This window comes from Eulemur rufifrons, chromosome 5, assembly GCF_041146395.1.
Source record: "Eulemur rufifrons isolate Redbay chromosome 5, OSU_ERuf_1, whole genome shotgun sequence".
Lineage (NCBI taxonomy): Eukaryota > Metazoa > Chordata > Mammalia > Primates > Lemuridae > Eulemur > Eulemur rufifrons.
The window spans coordinates 11187667-11206375 of NC_090987.1; the positions used below are offsets into that span (position 1 = coordinate 11187667).

The window sequence follows — 18709 nt, forward strand, 5'->3', positions numbered from 1 at the left end:
TTATTTGCTTAATTTTCATTGACATTTTTAAAAATTGTGGTTGTCCTTTTCCCAGTCTATTAAAGACCATGGGCCTTTGATTAAAAACAAGAAAAAAGAAAGAAATATAAAGCTCAAAATTAGAATACAAGATCCGTAATCTCCAGCATGATTCAGTAAGCTTTAATGATGTAGTATACTTGACTTTTGTTGACTTATTTGTTCAGAAATGAGGGCCCTCCTGAGTTCTATTTTATTCATATGTCCTTCACTTGAAAAAGAATTTTATAGTTTTAAACAGCATTTATTTTCCATATCGCCCTCCTTTTTTTAGAAACATCAAGTAAATGTATTTTTAAAAATTGGTCATTGGAAAGTAATACCTTAAAATATTAACAATGTTAGCTCTGGATTATGGATTTTCAGCCAACAAAAATTTTTATTATACCTTTCTCTATATTTTTCCAAATTTATTACAATGAGTATGGATTTCATAATCAGAAATAAATTCATATGTTTAAAAAACCAAAAAGCGGTGATAAAGCAGCTGGATCATGTTTATAGTGTTATAGTTTCAAATAACCATGTGGACTCAGGGATCTGTGAAGAAATTATCAATCTACCTAATTTATTTGATTTGGGCATTCGGTACCTTTCACACCCTCTTGGAATCTTTTGAACATTCTCGTTAATTATTAGAATGAGTTAAATAGAACAGAATTTGCAATAGGCTTTTATTTGGGATATTTATTGGTGTCTGCTGTCTTTTTTACTACATGTTATTAATGTAGAATTTTAAATCAGTTTCATCACTATTTTATGTGTCATTGTTATCATGCCTTTATTGCAGTGTTTGCTCTATGCTAGTATATATGTTACTTGAGAAATTAAAAATATTTGTATAAATAGAAATAGTATTTTTTTCAAAAAGTGTTCCAAATGCTTCAGTTACTCATGGCATCATTTGTTCTTTTAAACAGATTTTAATCCCCTTTGTTCTTGTTATGTGTGCTTTTGAAGCGGTTCAGTTAACTACTCAGTTATCATCAAAAAGGTAAGATGCATTAGTTTAAGAAGCATTGGATTTGTGCATTTTTAGGAAATGAAAGTAAACATTTAAAGATATTTTATGTGATTGTTATAATAAGATACTCTAATATAGATTATTTATAAAAATGAGAACTATTTCACCCTTTTAGTCAGAATTCAGTTTTCATTAGAGGAAATTAGTTGATTAGGGCTTCTACCAAACAAACATGCTTTCTTAGCAATAAGATATTAATAGAATATTATTCAAGGCTGGGCATGGTGGCTCACGTCTATAATCCTAATACTTTGGGAGGTTGAGGTGGGAAATTGGCTTTAGCCCAGGAGTTCGAGATTAGCCTGGCAATAGCAAGACCCCATCTCTACAAAAAAAAAAAAAAATTAGTCAAGTGTGGTGGTACACGCCTGTTGTCTCAGCTACTTGGGAGGCTGAGGCAGGAGGATTGCTTCAGCCTAGGAGTTGGAGGCTGCAGTGAGGTATGATGACACTACTGCACTCTAGCCCAGGCAACAGAAAGAGACCCTGTCTCAAAAAAAAAAAAAAAAAATTATTCAAACTAGTGAAGAGCCTCTTTAGAAAACAGTAAAACATAAATGTTAAATTACTATAGTTAATTTCTTGTTTGTTATAGATATAACTATGCTTACAAAAAACAGGGGATGTCATTCTAACTTTTCTTTTGGCTTATTTCTTAAATATGTATTAGACAAATCTGTTAACCCTGTTTCATTTTACATGGCTTAAAATTAACTTTTCTAAATGTCAATAATTTATACAGTTTCTCAGTCTTGTTGTCTACACATTTGACAAATAGAGTGGGAAGTATTCTTTCTGAGTTTTGAGGAATTTCTGGAGCAGTCAGTCTTAAGCAATCAAGACTATGGAAGAGAAGCTGTCAACTCAACTATTTGCTTTTTTTAACCAATAAAATTGCCTCATCAGCACAGGGACTCTGAAAAACACTTGATATAAATATGAAGCTTCCCAGCAGTTTTGTTATTCTTGAATCAAGCTGGCATATTCAATGCTGAAAGAAATAACTAATATTAGCATAAATTTGCATGTTATTCTTGATGAGTTGAAGCTAGAACTGGGTTTGGCATATTATTATGCATATGCCATAATAAAAAATTTTTCTGCTGCTGCTTAAAAATAGTAGAAATCTCATTTCTAGTTTAGTTTAGTATATTTTTGCAAGATATTTACATGAATTTAATAATGAGAACATTTATGCCTTGTCAATATCACATAAAAGATGGTTACTTAGATGCTGTGAAACACTGGTGAATGACAAGTACTTTCCTACATCTTTGTTAGTGGATAATCTTTTTAAAAGAGATTTTAATTAACGTTTAAATAAGAACTGGGGACATGTAGAATGAGAATAGAAGGCTCATCAAAGTGTGTGCGTGTGTATCCCTATATTTTCATGTGTGTGTACAGTAATTCAATACTGAAACTAGTGCAATGAAAAACTAAATATAACAGTAGAGAACTGAGGCAAAGGTGACAAAATTGAGGCTTTATAAAAATCTTCTCTTTTAACTTTTAAAACCTTGCATGTCACACTGACTCTTTAAACTTAATCTGTCACACATTGAACGCAGCGATTTCTTTTCCTCCTCCTGAAAACTAGCTTCTCATCCTGTTTCCTTTATTTAGTCTATCATACAAGCCAAAGTCTATCCATTCCTCATTGCCAGATCCACTTGTAAAATATTACTGGTGTCATCTCTTCTTTCTGCCCACATTTTTACAGTCTCATTATTTATGTTACTAAACATTTTCTTACAGCTCTTAAAGGCCTAAGTGTTAAGATATGGGTGGGGATTATACCAATGCTTGTTTATTAGGTCCATAATCCCAAAGATAAGTTGAATATAACAACCAGTGAGAGGATTCTAACTGCTTTTATTCCAACTCATTAAAATAAGTATTGCACCAAAGTGAAGTAGAAAAACTATGTTAGCATTATTTTATTTTGCATGACTTAAAATGAACTTTTCTAAATAACAATAATTTATGGATCCCTCTGCATTATTTCTTGCAATTGCATGTGAGACTACAATTTCCTCAAAGTGTAATTTAAAAAATCATAATTCATGTCCTATTCATTCCACTGCAATACATACTCAGTGTTGAATAACTTTTTTTTAAATTTCAATATATTTAGGGATACAAGTGGGCTTTTGATCCATGGATGAATTGTATAGTGGTGAAGTCACGGCTTTTAGTGTACCCATCACCTGAATAGTATACATTGTACCTGATGGGTAATTTTTGATCTCTCACCCCCTTAGCCACCCTCCTCACTTCTGACTCTCTAAAGTCTATTATACCATTTTGTATGACCATGTATACCCATCACTTAGCTCCCCTGTGGTATACACAAACACACACATACACCCCCACACATTTTCTTTATCCATTCATTAGTTGGGGGGCTCTTAGGTTGATTACATATCTTTGCAATTGTGAATTGCACTCCAGTAAACATATGAATGCATGTGTCTTTTTGATCTAATGACTCCTTTTTCTTTGGGTAGATCCCCAGTAGTGGGATTGCTGGATTGAGTGGTAGGTCTACTTTTAGGTCTTTCAGGAATCTCCATACCGATTTCTATAGATGTTGTACTAATTTACATTCCCACCAACAGTGTATAAGCATTCCCTTTTGACCTCATCAGCTCCAACAGCTATTGTTTTTTGACTTTTTAACAATGGCCTTTCTGACAGGGGTAAGGTGGTATCTCATTGTGGTTTTAATTTGCATTTCCCTGATGATTACTGATGTTGAGCATTTTCTCGTATGTTTGTTGGCCATTTATATATTCTCTTTTGAAAAATGCCTGTTCATGTCTTTTGCCCACTTTTTAATGGGGTTGTTTCATTCTTGCTGATTCATTTGAATTTCTTGTAGAGTCTGGATATTAGTCCTTTTTCAGATGTATGGTTTTCTAATACATTTTTAAACTCTAGCTCATCTAAGGGACAGTCACCCATGATGATGTGAAAAGAACTCTTGTTGAAAATAATATTTTGAGAAGCAAAAATACTAACAGAATATTGGGTTATTTGATTATTCTTATTTGGATTTTAATGTGCTTGAAAAATGTGCCTGTTGTATTATATGTAATTAAAAATTTTTTTTCCCCAGCCTTTTTCTCATCGTTCTCATCATATCAGACACTATGGCTTTGGTAAGGCATATTGGATAATCAGTATGAATAAGATTCAGAAACTTAAGTGCTGAGTTAATCTAATCAAGAGAAATATGAATGTGTTTCTGTACGTGAAATCTTTAGATATTGAGTTTTAAGTGCTGGCATAATTTACACATATAAATGACTTTCTTTTTATATTAGTCATGCAGTAAGAGTGCTCTTCTTAAGGTATCAAAATTCTTAATACTTGATTTATTCAAATCTGTCATTTTATACCTAGTATTCCATGTTGCTTTGTATCTCAAATGAACCTTTCAAAAGAAATTAACAGAAAAAGCTAACTTTAGATTTATATCATATTTCATTTTCTGATTGAAATATTGATTTTTAACCCTTCTATGAGATTAAAAAAGAAAGGAAAGAAGGGAGGGAGGGAAGGGAAGAAAAAGGAAATACAGCTTTTTAATTGGGAAGATATTATGAACATGTAGCTATAATAAATGAGTTCTGAGTGAAGAGCGTTAACAAAAAGAAGAATGTATTTTATGTCTGCAAGTTTGGGGATTCCGAGAACCGCCCTCAGGTTCAGGTTCAATAATTCACTAGAAGGATTCACAGAACTCACTGAACACTTATATTCACAGTTATGCTTTATTACAGTGAAATGATACAGATTAAAATCAGCCAAGGGAAGAGACGCATAGGGCAGAATCCAGGAAGACACCAAATGCAGAGCATCTGTTGTTTTCTCACTGTGGAGTCAGGACAGCATTACTCTCCCCAGTATTGATGTGTAACAGTACACACGGAGTATTGCCAGCCAGGCTCACCTGAGCTTTGGTGTCTAGACTTTTTACTGGGGCTTGATCACATAATGCCCACACAGCTGACCTTTAGTCTTCAGTCCTTCCAGGGGTAGAACCAATACACATGGCTCAAAGCCCCAATCATAAATCAATTGTAAAGACTGTCTGGTGGCCAAGGCCCCAGGCAGAACTTCTACTGGGAATGACATCCCAAGGACCAAGAAATGACCTCTCAGGAGCTGAGAACAAAGGCCAGAGCTCTTTTTGAGTAAGGTTAATCCTTTACCATATAACATCCCATGCTACAAGTGACTACAGGCACTAATAAGGGTAACTTCCCAATCAGATTCCTAGTCGCTAATTTTAGATAAGAGCATTTTTGGTATTATATTGAACTATGTGTCCAATATATTCTGAAATTGACCACACACAATGTAAGAACAAAGCAGCTTTAATTTTTGCTCACAAAGTGGCAAATAAGCAAGACGTGAATAGAGAATTAAAATTCTCTGATTAATTTTATACAAAGGGTCAGACTGCTTAATTTAATTTGCAAAGCCATTTGTGATCTAGCTTCTGCTTACTTGACTGGTATCATCTCTCACCTCTCTCTCCTTGTTTTCTCTACCCCAGCCTTACTTTGAACCTACCACGCTCTGTCTGGACTCTCAATGTTTATACAAGCTATTCCCTCTGCCAGACACTTCTGTCTCCCCAACCTCCTCTGTCATCTGACTCCTGATTTTCACTTAGAATTCACCTTTCATTGGGAAGCCTTCCCTTCTACCCCAGTCAGTGTATGTACCCCTTCCTCTGTGCTCCCATAATTGCCTGTGTTTTCTAATGAGAATGCTTACTCCTCTTTTGCATGCGCATGTGTGCTCTCTCTCTCTCTGTCTCTCTGTCTCTCTCTCTCTCATGCACACACATGCATACACACATGCTTGATAATTTTGCTGAATCATTCACTAGATCATATGTCTTGTGAGGGGGAATTTATCAGTACATAGTAGTCAGTCAGCAAATATTTGTTGATGAATGGATGATATTGCTTCTTTCACTAACATCTTTGGTATTATTTAGTGTCTTTTACAAAAGTTGGCTGGTTCTTCTTTATTCACAGATATCACTTTTGTGTCCATTTAATTGAATGATAATTCTGTTTCTGGATTTTAGACTATTGCTCATTTTAATCTGAGCAAAAATTTAGTAAAGGGAATATTTTTGTTGATTCCAGTCAGATAGTGGTTCTGAAGGGTTAGAAATCTGTAATATACAATCCAAAAACAACTTTGGTTTTAGACCGAATCTAACTAGCTTTGTTTTTAATGGAGCCATATTTTGTTTTATTTTACAGCATTTTTTCTTCTTGGTCAAGGATTATGGCAGCTGGCTTGATATTGGAACAAGGTATAGTATATATAGTCATGCATCAGTTAACAGTGGGGATATGTTTTGAGAACGGTGCCGTTAGGTGATTTTGTCACTATGTGAACATCATAGAGTGTGCATACACAAACCTGAGTGGTGTAGCCTACTATACACCTAGGCTATGTGGTATAGCTTATTGCTCATAGGCTACCAACCTGTACAGCATGTTATTATACTAAATACTGTAGGAAATTGTAACACAATGGCAAGTACTTGTATATCTAAACATACAAAAGGTACAGTAAAAATACAGCATAAAAGATTTTTAAAATACAGTACACCTGTGTAGGGCACTTGCCATGGATGAAGCTTGCATGAAGTTGAAGCTTGCATGAAGCTTGCATGAACAGAAAGTTGCTCTCAGTGAGTCAGTGAGAGAGTGGTAAGTGAATGTGATGACCTAGGACTTTACTGTACACTTATGCTACACTGCATGTATAAAAAATTTTTTTTCTTTCTTCAATAATGAATTAACCTTAGCTTACTGTAACTTTTTTACTTTATAAACTTTTAAATTTTATTTAACTTTTTGACTTTTTTGTAATAACACTTCACTTGAAATGCAAACACATTGTATAGCTATATAAAAATATTTTCTGTCTTTAAATCCTTATTCCATAAGCTTTTTTCTATTAAAAAAATTTTTTTTGTTTCACTTTTTAAACTTTTAAACTTTTTTGTTAGAAACTAAGACAAACACACATTAGCTTAGGTCTACACAGGATCGGGATCATCAATATTGTTGTCTTCCATCTTCACATCTTGTCCCACTAGAAGGTCTTCAGTGGCAACACGCATGGAGCTGTCATCTCCTGTGATAACAGTGCCTTCCGGAATACCTCCTGTAGGACCTACCTGAGACTGGTTTACAGCTTACTTCTTTTTAAATAAGTAAAAGGAGTACACTCTAAAATAATGATAAAAACTATAGTAAATATGGAAACCAGTAACATAGTCATTTATTATCAAGTATTATGTATTATACATAATCGTATGTGCTATACTTTTTATATAACTGACAGCACAGTAGGTTTGTTTACACCAGCATCACCACAAACATGAGTAATGCATTGAACCAAAACAAAATTACAGTGGCTATGATGTCACTAGATGACAGGAATTTTTCAGCCTTATTATAATCTTTTTTTAAAATTTGTTTTTACTTTTTATTTTATTTTATTTTTCTTTTCCACAGAGCTACCAGAGGACATTTTTACTTTTTAGAGATAGGGTCTCACTCTGTCACCAAGGCTAATGTGCAGTGATACAGTGGCATAGCTCATTGTAACCTTGAACTTCCGGTCTCAAGTGATCCTCCTCGCTCAGCCTCCCGAGTAGTTAGGATATAGGCATGTGCCACTGCACCTGGCTAATCTATTATAATCTTATAGGACCACTGTTGTATATGTGGTCCATTGTTAAATGTTATGTGGTACATGACTATACTCACATAAAAGTTCTTAAGAGTGCAGTGAAAAAAAAGTAAAAATATCTTAGTATAGAAGGTATCTGTATGATTTTGAGGTAGGCATAGCAAGTAGCAATTCACATCTCTTCAATTCTTGGCATTAACACATTAGCAAGTGTTTTCTTGGGAGACTGTAGGGAGGAGGATAGATGTTAAGTCTGGAGAGAACTAAAGGACAGTGGAAGATGTAAGAGAAATTGCTTGGCTCTGGGGTTTCAAAGTAGATCACTCCAGTGTCCTTGTATGGTTTCTTAATCTGTCAATCTCTGTTTATGAAAATAAGGCTACTCAAATTGCAGTGTGAATTTTGTGTGGTGGTTTAAATTTCATGTAATCATTTATCTGCCTCTTAGAATCTTTAATATGAGAATTTTTTTTTTTTTTTTTTTTTGAGACAGAGTCTCACTCCGTTGCCTGGGCTAGAGTGAGTGCCGTGGCGTCAGCCTAGCTCACAGCAACCTCAAACTCCTGGGCTTAAGCGAGCCTACTGCCTCAGCCTCCCGAGTAGCTGGGACTACAGGCATGCACCACCACGCCCAGCTAATTTTTTCTATATATATTTTTAGTTGGCCAGCTAATTTCTTTCTATTTTTAGTAGAGACAGGGTCTCGCTCTCGCTCAGGCTGGTCTCGAACTCCTGACCTCGAGCAATCCACCGGCCTCGGCCTCCCAGAGTGCTAGGATTACAGGTGTGAGACACCACGCCTGGCCTAATATGAGAACATTTTAACATGCGATACCTGTAACATTTAAAATTTAAGCTGAAGAAAGTCAGTTTCCTCTGTATTGTGATTTGAATGTCGGTGATCATCATAATCTGCTAAATTTCTTCTCTTTGAGAAAAAAAGAAAACAAAGTTGATCCTTTTGCCTTTTTTTCCCCAAATTCATTCCCCTAACTAATTCTAACTAACTCCCCATTCTCCCTACCCCTAGCCACTGGCAACCACCATTCTACTTTCTGTTTCTATGAATTTTACTACTGTGGTTACCTCCCTCATATAAGTGAAATCACATAGTGTTTTTGTCTTTTTGTGACTGGCTTATTTCACTTAGGGTAATGTCCTCAGTGTTCATTTATGTTGTAGCATGTGTCAGAATTTCCTTCCTTTTAAAGGCTGAAAAAAATTTCATTATATGTATATACCATATTTTATCCATTCATCTGTCAGTGGATACTTGGGTTGTTTCTACCTTTTGGTTATTGTGAATAATGTTGCTGTGAACATTGGTGTGAAACTTTTTTGATGGGAGAAATCTACATTGGTTTGGCTCTAAAGAGGTGCCAAGGAATGAAAAGGATATATTTTCACAGGAAGATGCATCATTAATTTATGAATAACATTATTTAATTATATTGCACTGATTAAAAATTTCAGATTTTCTCTGATTAATTTGAGATTTATCTTTACTTGGCATATTTTTTCTTCAAAGTAAAAATTTTTACTGTTATTACTGTTGATAACATGTATATAGTACAAAGCACCTTTTCATATTCATGATCTCAAGTCAATACTGCAAATATTTATTGAGCACCAACTGTATGCCAGGCCAGTTGCTGGGGATGAGAAACACAGTCTTGGGCTCTCAGGGAGCTCAAAACTGGAGGAGGAAACAGACCTGTGAGCAGGTGATATGGTGCAATGTTGGAAGTTCTAAGTAGTCTGTCTCATAGGTACTTAGAGGGGCTATTGCAACACTTAGTGCACCTGTCTCAGCCTTGCAGGGTAAGGAAGGCTTCTCAGGGGAGAAGCAATTGAATGCAGTTGAGCTGGGCCTTGAATGAAAGGCGTAATTAGGGGACTTAGAGATTTGGGACGAGTGTTTTAGACAGACAGAATGGACATAAGCAAAGCTATAGAGGTAAAAAAAAAAAAAAACACTCCATTACATATGCGTGATAAATAATTTGGATTTCAGAAACCATAGGTTTTAGATAAAGAAATTTCTAAAAAACATCCTTGGGAGGCATAACTTAGAGAACCTTGAATACAAAGCTGCAGTGTACATTCCATTAGCATATAAGTGAAGAACTATATTCCTTGGTTTTATTTGAGCTTCAGTATTTTAGATGTTACTTCCACAAGATTGCCTAGGAGTTAGGAGTTTTGACAACCTTTTTTATGCCATGGCGTGGGGAGTGGGGTGGGATGTGTGCCTGGAAATGGAGATGCTACCTGAACCAGCACTATCAGGGTTATTACAAGTGTCCTTATGTGTTCCTGGCATCGTACCTCAGCAACTACTCTTCAGTTCTGTTTTGATACCCTGAAATCATTATGTACCTCTCGGCATAGTTTTTCCTATTTCCTTCAAGGTTGGATCTCCCAGGCTGCAGTGATGTTGCAAGGCCCTTCACCGTGTCATAGTACTTTGCACAAAGCCAAATTGCCAACTTTTACCTTCTTTCTCCTTAATAGTTCTTTTCTTTCCTTTTAAAAAACTTTTGGTAAAATACCCATAACATGATATTTACTATCTTAACCATTTTTAAATATACTGTTTAGTAGGTAGTATATTCACATCATTGTGCAGTCAATCTCCAGAACTTTTTCATCTTGCATAACTGAAACTCTGTGCCCATTGCATGACAACTCCCCATGTTCCTTTCCTCCCAGTCCCTGCCAACTGCAATTCTACTTTCTGTTTCCATGAGTGTGACTATTCTGGGTACCTCATATTGAGCATCTTTTCATATACTTGTTGGCCATTTGTATATCTTCTTTGGGGAAATGTTTCTTAAGTCATTTTGCCATTCTTAAATTGGGTTATTTGTTGTTTTTTTGTTGTAGGAATTTTTTATATATTCTAGATATTAACCCCTTATCAGATATATGGTTTGCAAATATTTTCTGCCACTCTGCAGTTTACTCGGTTGATTATGTCCTTTGATGCACAAAAGTTTTTCATTTTGATATAGTCCAACTTATTTATTTTTACTTTTGTTACCGGTATTGGCTTGGTGCATTTTAAAAAGCCATTGCAAAACTTGCCTTTAACATCTAGCATAACGTTCTTCTTGGCACTTGTGTGGTACCTTTCAGCCTTGTTCCTTGCATTCCTTTACACAGCCATTATAGGAATAAAGAGCATAAAATATTTAATAAGAATAAAAAGAGACTACAAAGGCATAAAACAGTGAACATCATTCAAACCAAGGGAAACAGGATGGTGCATTAGCACTTGTAGGCTGAGAATGCTTTGATGACCCCTACTCTGCAGTACTAGCCATAAGGAAAGGATGGTAAATTCCATCTTTCAGTACTATAAATGATGTATGCATACATATTAAAATACTATATAATTAATTAATGCTGTACAGGATAAAATATATGCTGTAGAAATACTTTGTGATAATATATTTTTTATAATGAGAGTTGCCCTATATGCACAGTGATCATATGTCCTGTTTACCTGGGACAGTCGTGGTCTATGCCTGTTGTCCTGATATAATCATTACGTCCCCATCTATACAACATTAAAAATCCAAAGTGGATGGGAAGACGATAAAGGCATAGCCAGTCAATAAGTTATGTTAAACCATAGTTTATCTTATTCTCAGTGCTTCATGATCAGGGGTCTAACTCCCACAGATAGGTAAAATGGGGTGCTGGCTCTGAGAAACTTCTTGAAGGCAGGTATAATAAGGAACCATAGATAGATCTCATTTCTATTTATCAGACTGAGGGCACTGAAATACTCCACATAAATTTCTCACATACTCTCCTGGTCATTCCTGCTGAAATATCTCTTTGCTCTGTTTGTCTTGTCTTTTATATTATCTGGAAGATCCCCACTTTAAGAAAGGAAGATGGTTGCAGAGGGGAGGGGAATTGGGGAAGAGAGGTCAGGCTGGAGAGTCAAAAATGAAATCTGAGTTAGTGAATTTAGACTTTCTAAATGGAATTGCCCCTGATTGATGCTGCAATGTGAGGTTTTCATTGTTGCTGCTTTTGGTAAGTTAGAATTCTAAGATCTTGTCTTTGTGTCCTTTATAGCAGTAATGGCATATACTGCCTCTGTGAACCATGTGGTACTGGTCCAGTGGGCAGGAGTGGTTCATGCATCTTCATAAACATTGCCAGAAATGACTTGGATAGTAGGGAAAAAATATACTTCAATATTCAAAACAAGCTGAGGGGGTGGGAGAAATCTAAAAAAAAAGAAAAAAAGATTCAAAACAAAAGCACCGTAGTATAGGGTTCACATATGAAAACTTCCATTATTGTATTTTTTTTTTTCTGCTTTCTATTTGTGAAAGCAGTTGTGAAAGTGTTGTTTTTAAGTTTTGGGTTTATAATTATTCCTAAGTGAAAGTATATTTGAAAAGCTGAGATGTTGCTGATAATATACTTACTGGCAGAGTTCCCTTAGTGAGTTATTTGACCAGGGTTATTTGAATTGTGCTCCTGCAGTGGTTTCCCTTTGTGACAAATTTTATTTCTAACCCCCTTCATATTAGTAATATAGTTAATAACTTCAGCCATTCCATGCCTATGAATAAAAGGCATGGAAAGTTGTCCCTTTGTCCTCACTATTTTATTGCTTTATGAATGCTGAAATGGTGAGACTATCCCAGAGCTTTAGAGAGGAGTGGGTGCTAACTAGCCCCATGAATGTAGTCTGGCATGTATCTGTAATCTTTATGGCGTTGTTGTGGTTACTGCAGTGGGTTTTCAGAATTCTTCTGAGAGATTTGTCACCTTTTATTTTCAGGTTAATAAATAAGTAATAGTTTCTTTAACAATAAAGATTGCATGCATTACTAGGGCATTAGGCAGTATATCTAGTACATCTGTTTATGGATATAGAACTCTATATGCATAATGCATCTTCAGAGCAGATTTTACAAAAAATAAATTGAGACTTAGAAAAGAATACACTGCAGTCAGTATACTCGGCTGAAGATGCTAGTGTAAGTTTAGAGTTTCTCTTGAGAACCTGTGGCATCAGGTGTTTTTTTTAAACAGCCGTGTGAAAAATATCCTGCCCAGGCCATAAAATTGTGTTCAGCTGACAGAGCTAATTTAGTATTTTCTTCTTGTGATCTTTACACTTTATCTTCATTTATAGCAGGTCATAAACTTTACAGAGTATTGCCTTTTATATGGCATACTGAAAGTGCATTTTTAAAACTAAAGAAAAATTCCTTTGAGGTAATTTTCATAACTATAAAAACATATACTTAAATTTATGTTCTCAATGTATTTGTAGGGAGGTGAATAGAGTCAGGATCATCAGTTTGAGCTGCAGTTTGATTTAATAGCATTGTTCATTTGGATTTTAATTGTTTCCTACATGCACTGTTGTTATAACTTATTAAAATACAAATGACAATGAAAGTATCATTTCTCTTTAGATATAATGAAAACTCATGATTCTATTTAATAATTTTTTTAATATCCTAAATGTGATTAATAAGTGCCATAAAATGTCTGTACTCTTACAACAAATACCAAGCTTTATTCGTTAAAATCAATGATTCTGAACCTTTTTCTGCCCCAGTACATCTAACAGACATGACCTGCTTCTATTGCCCATCACCCTGATTAAGGAAAAATATAATCAACTTTTTATCACGCATCGTGCAGGTTGAAAAGTCCTGGCTGGCAATTCTGTGTGTGGCTCCACACACATGCACTGTCTCCTTCTTCCGTCACACACATGTCCACCTTGAGAATTACTGATTTAAATGATGTCAAAATAGTCATGGGGGAGAATGGGAACAGTTGAACTCATTTCAAGTTGAAATTTGATGTTCCTTTAACTCTGCTATGCTGAGATGACACCAAGACTTGATTGATGCAAAATATTACAAGCTGGATGCCTATGGCTCAATTGCATGAAGATGATGAGCTTCACAACTGTTTCCTGCCAGTAATGTCAGCTTAAATGAGCCAAGAGTCAGTCATTTCAGGCCATTTGAAAGGAAATAAGTGATCTGTAGAATACCTTTTATAGATAAACTTTCCATTAAACTTGAAGATGGATCACCTGCTGATTTTACAAAACATTTTTGTTTAGAGATCAAGTCAGATTTCACATTTTGGCCTAGAAATGAGAGCAAAATTTAACACTTGCTAGCATGTAATCTTTTATTTCTTCCTAAAATTTTTACAACTTTATTGAGGTATGATTTACATAGGTTAAAATCGATCTACTTTAAGGTTTTAAATGACTTAAATGTTTGTTATAAATCATTTCAATGATTTTTAACAAATTTATGGAGTTGTGCTGCCAGCACCACGATCTAGTTTTTGAACATTTCCATCACCCCAAAAATTCCCCCCTGCCTATTTCCAGTCTATCTCCATTCTCATCCTGAGTCCCAGGCAACCACTAATTTGCTTTCTGTCTCTACATATTTGCTTTTTGTGGACATTCCTCCTCTTTTCTTTTCTTTCTTTTCTTTCTTTTTTTTTGAATTAGAGTTGAGGGTCTAGCTATGTTGCCACAGCTGGTCTTGAACTCCTGGTCTCAACTGATGCTCCTGCGTCAGCCTCCTGAGTAGCTGGGACTACAGGTGTGAGCCACAGAGCCCAGCAAATACATAAACAGAATCATAAAATATGTAATCTTTTGCATCTAACTTCTTCCATTTAGTATAATTTTTTTTGGCATTCATTTATATTGTAGCATGTATAAGTACTTCATTCTTTTTTATTGCTGAATAATGTCCCGTTGTATGAATTTATCACATTTTGTTTATTCTTTCTAAATATTTTACAGTTCTTATTGCTTTTCTTCATCTACTTGGCTCCCAACCTCCTTGCCTGGTTTCCCCCATGGAACCAAGGTCAAATTGAGCTTTCCTGGATTTGATCTTCAGGCTGTATGCTGGGTGGTTTGCACTCCCTCACTCATCTCACCTGTGATTCCAAGCTTTAGTCCCTGGATTGGGGAGTAAACACTCTCATAACATGAAGAAGTTGTGACCATTATATCCAGTTTATTAGATTGAGGATTTTAATCTCAGGAACTGGTATAGATTTTGAAGTATCCTCTGAGGCCTCAAAAGCAGAATAGAGTTGAAGATTTCTGTGGTAATTATGAAGTCAGCTTTAGAGTTCTGTGGCTAAATCTAGCATAATTTGTAAACATCACATAAAAAGAAATGTATCAAAAGCTTAGTATAGAGACTACTGAAAGCATTAAGAAAAAAATAAGAAGTCACTCATAATTCCTTGTCTCAGACAGAACCACTGTTCAACATGTTGATTTATGTCCTTTAAGCCTTAATTTATGTAAAAACATATACTTTTTTTTTTAAGTTGGCTTTCTATAATAACCATTTCCCCATGTCTGTAAGCACTTTTGAAAACGTGAATGTTAGTGTAACTAGAATAGTGTGAGAATAGAAATATGGTAGGAAGAGAGTTTGGAGAGTAGTCATTTGATATCACTTGTGGCCTTGAAGGCCATTGTAAGGAATTAGGAATTTATTCTAAGTGTAAAGTGAAGCATTAGACTGTTGTGCAGGAAGTGATTTTATTTGCTTCACATTTTTGAAACAACACTCTGGCCACAGTGTGAAGCACATATTGGAGGGATCAAGAGAGGAGCAGGGAGATTAAGAGGCTATTGGAATGTTCTAAGCTAGAGATGATGACAGCTTAGACTAGTTTAGCAATTTAAAATGGTGACAAGAGGCTAGTCTTAGAAAATATTTTGAAAGAGAGGTTGATGGAATTTGTTGATAGATTAGATATACTGGGAAAAGAAAAGAATCAAGGGTGACTCCTAGGTTTTTTTTGCCTTGAGTAACTAAGTGAATGGTAAAGCCATTTCCAGAGATGAAGAGGGCTTTAGGAGGAGTGAGTTTGGTGAAGGAAGGTGTGGGAGATTAAGAGCAGGTTTTTGGATATACCAAATTTAAGATGCCTTAAATTAGTATGGTGCTGGAGGGAGCTATGGGAACTTGGGAGAGTTTTTGGTTTGTTTTTAGGATGAGAGAAATTACACATTTATATAGTAAAGAATTTGCTCACCAAAAAGAGGGAAAAATCAGTGGTATAAGAGGATGGGATAGTTAGCAAAAGTAACATTCCTTAGTAGGAAAGTTGGGATGGGATCCAAAACAGAAGTGAAGGGGTTTGTTTTAGACAGGAGCAGGCACAGAAGGAAACATGGGCACAGATATGGGTGGGTTTGGGTGAGAAAAGAAGAGGTATTTCCCTTGTGATTGCTCTGTCAGTATTTTCTCAATAAAATAAGCAAAGTCATCTGCTGAGATGGGAGGAAGGTGACAGAACTTTGAGGAGGGATGACAGGACATGAAGTGGTTTGGCTCAGAGACAGAAAAGTAATTCACAAGTGTGCAGTCAGGCTTGAGGCACTGATGAGAGCCAAATCTCATTTGTGCTCATAAATTTAAAGTGAGTCCAGCCAGAACAGTTGTTTTTTGTGATGATTCCTGTATCTTGTGTGACAGGGCTATCTGTTCCCTTCCATTGTTCTGACTATCGATTCTAATGCCAGGATTACACTTAAATTTATGTTTCAGTATCTTAAAGGGCTAGTTTTTACTTCATTTTCATAGAAATTCTTTTTTTTATTTAACAATTTTTGTTTTGTTTTTTAGCATTTAATTTTTATTATGTTTATGACTTATTTTAGGAGAGTCTGATGTAAGTCCAGATTAAATTTGCCAGGGTAATATAAAACGAAAGAAGAGGATGTTATGATTTCTTTTAATTATAAATTATTCTCTTTAATAATTCATTTAACAAATATTGATTAAATGCCCATGAGGCCTTGCATTATACTTTAAAGATGCAGTGGGGAAAGAGATCAGAGAAAAATCATGGTCCCTACTTCCATAGAGCTTACAGTCTAGGGCAGGGGTCAGCAACCCATGGCCCTTCAGTCAAATCCAACCCACCTCTTGTTTTTTTATTTTTATTTTTTTTTAAAGCCAGTCAAATTTAGCAGTGGTGGGGGGGGGTCATATCAATTTTAGTGATACTAATGTTAATAAGTTCTGATAATCCACTACCATCGGACCAGCACCAACCTACCTCTTATGTAGCCTGTTTTTGTACAGCCTGTGAACTAAAAAAATTTTAACTAAACAGTTTATTTTGACATAATTATAGATTCACATGAGATTATAAGAAATAATACAGAGAGATCCTGTGTATTCTTTACCCAGTTTTTCCCAATGGTAACTTTATGCAAAACTGTAGGATAACATATAGTACAATCAGGATATTGACATTGATACCTTCAAGATACAGAACATTTTTATCAACACAAGGATCTTTAACATTGGCCTTTCATAGCCACAGGCAGTTCCCTCCCACCTACACCCCCTCCTTAACCCCTAGCAACAATTAATCTGTTTTCCATTTCTATAATTTTGTTATTTTATAAATATAAATGGAATCATGTAGTATATAACCTTTTGGAATTAGCATTTTTTCTTTTTTTTTTTTTTTGAGACAGAGTCTCACTCTGTTGCCCAGGCTAGAGTGAGTGCCGTGGCGTCAGCCTAGCTCGCAGCAACCTCAAACTCCTGAGCTCAAGCGATCCTCCTGTCTCAGCCTCCCGAGTAGCTGGGACTACAGGCATGCGCCACCATGCCCGGCTAATTTTTTCTATATATATTTTTAGCTGTCCATATAATTTCTTTCTATTTTTAGTAGAGATGGGGTCTCGCTCTTGCTCAGGCTGGTCTCGAACTCCTGAGCTCAAACGATCCGCCCACCTCGGCCTCCCAGAGTGCTAGGATTACAGGCGTGAGCCACCGCGCCCGGCCTGGAATTAGCATTTTTTCACTCTCTGGCGATTCATTCGTTATGTGTTGTTATGTGTTTCAATAGTTTATTCTTTTTTATTGGTGAGTAAATCCATAGTATAGAAATGTCACAATTTTTTTCATCATTCACCTGTTGAAAGTCATCAAGATTACTTCCAGTTTGGGGCTATTGTGAACAAAGCTTCTATAAACATTCTTGTGAATGTAATTTTTTATTTCTCTGGCATAAATGCCCAGAACTATATTCACTGAGTCTTACGGTAGCTGCGTGTTGAGTTTTGTAAGAAACTGCCAAACTGTTTTCCAGAGTGGCTGAACCAGAAAGCAGTGGTCCTGTTTCTCTGCATCTTTGCCAGCATTTGATGTTGTCACTATTTATTATTTTAGCCATTCAAGTATGTGTGTAGCAATATCTCATTTTGGTGTTAATTTGCGTTTCCCTAGTGATTAATGGTATTGAACATTTTTTTTGGTCTGTTTATTTGCTATCTGTATATCCTCTTTGGTGAAGTGTCTCTTCATGTGTTTTGCTCATTTTCTCATTGGGTTGTTTGTGGGTTTGGTTTGTTGTTTTTTTGTTTTTTACTGTTGAGTTTTGAGAATCTATTACTAGTCCTTTGTTAGCTATGTGGCTTACAAATATTTTCTCCCAGTCTGTAACTTGTCTTCTCACCCTCTTAACAGGGCCTTTCACAGAGCAAAAGTTTTTTATTTCGATGAAGTCCAGTTTATCAATTTTTTCTTTTTTAAATTGTGCTTTTGGTGTCCAGTCTAAGAACTTTTTGCCTAGCTCTAGATCCCAGAGATTTTCTCCTGTTGTTTTTTTCTAAAATGTTATACTTTTACATTTTACGTTTAAGTCTGTGATCCATTTTAGTTAATTTTTGTATTAAGTCTGAGACTTACACTGATAGGTGTGTAGTGATATCAGGTATGTTGTTTGCACTCTTTTTTTGTGGGGGGGGCACAAATAATAAATACTAGATAATTTTATTCTCAATAAGGCTTGGTATGATGATAAATAAATCTAGTCATATGATCATTATTTTCACTTTTA

The 18709-nt window shown here is 35.5% G+C and overlaps 1 protein-coding gene across 1 annotated transcript in view; it reads left to right on the forward strand.

Moving 5' to 3' along the window:
* The window catches only part of PIGN (phosphatidylinositol glycan anchor biosynthesis class N), a 91676-nt gene that overhangs the window by 70114 nt on the left and 2853 nt on the right, over window positions 1-18709 (forward strand). Inside the window, exons 26-28 of the mRNA XM_069467927.1 lie at window positions 960-1033; window positions 4185-4227; window positions 6355-6407. Coding sequence (XP_069324028.1) covers window positions 960-1033; window positions 4185-4227; window positions 6355-6407 — 170 coding nt within the window. The remainder of the gene's footprint in view (window positions 1-959; window positions 1034-4184; window positions 4228-6354; window positions 6408-18709) is intronic.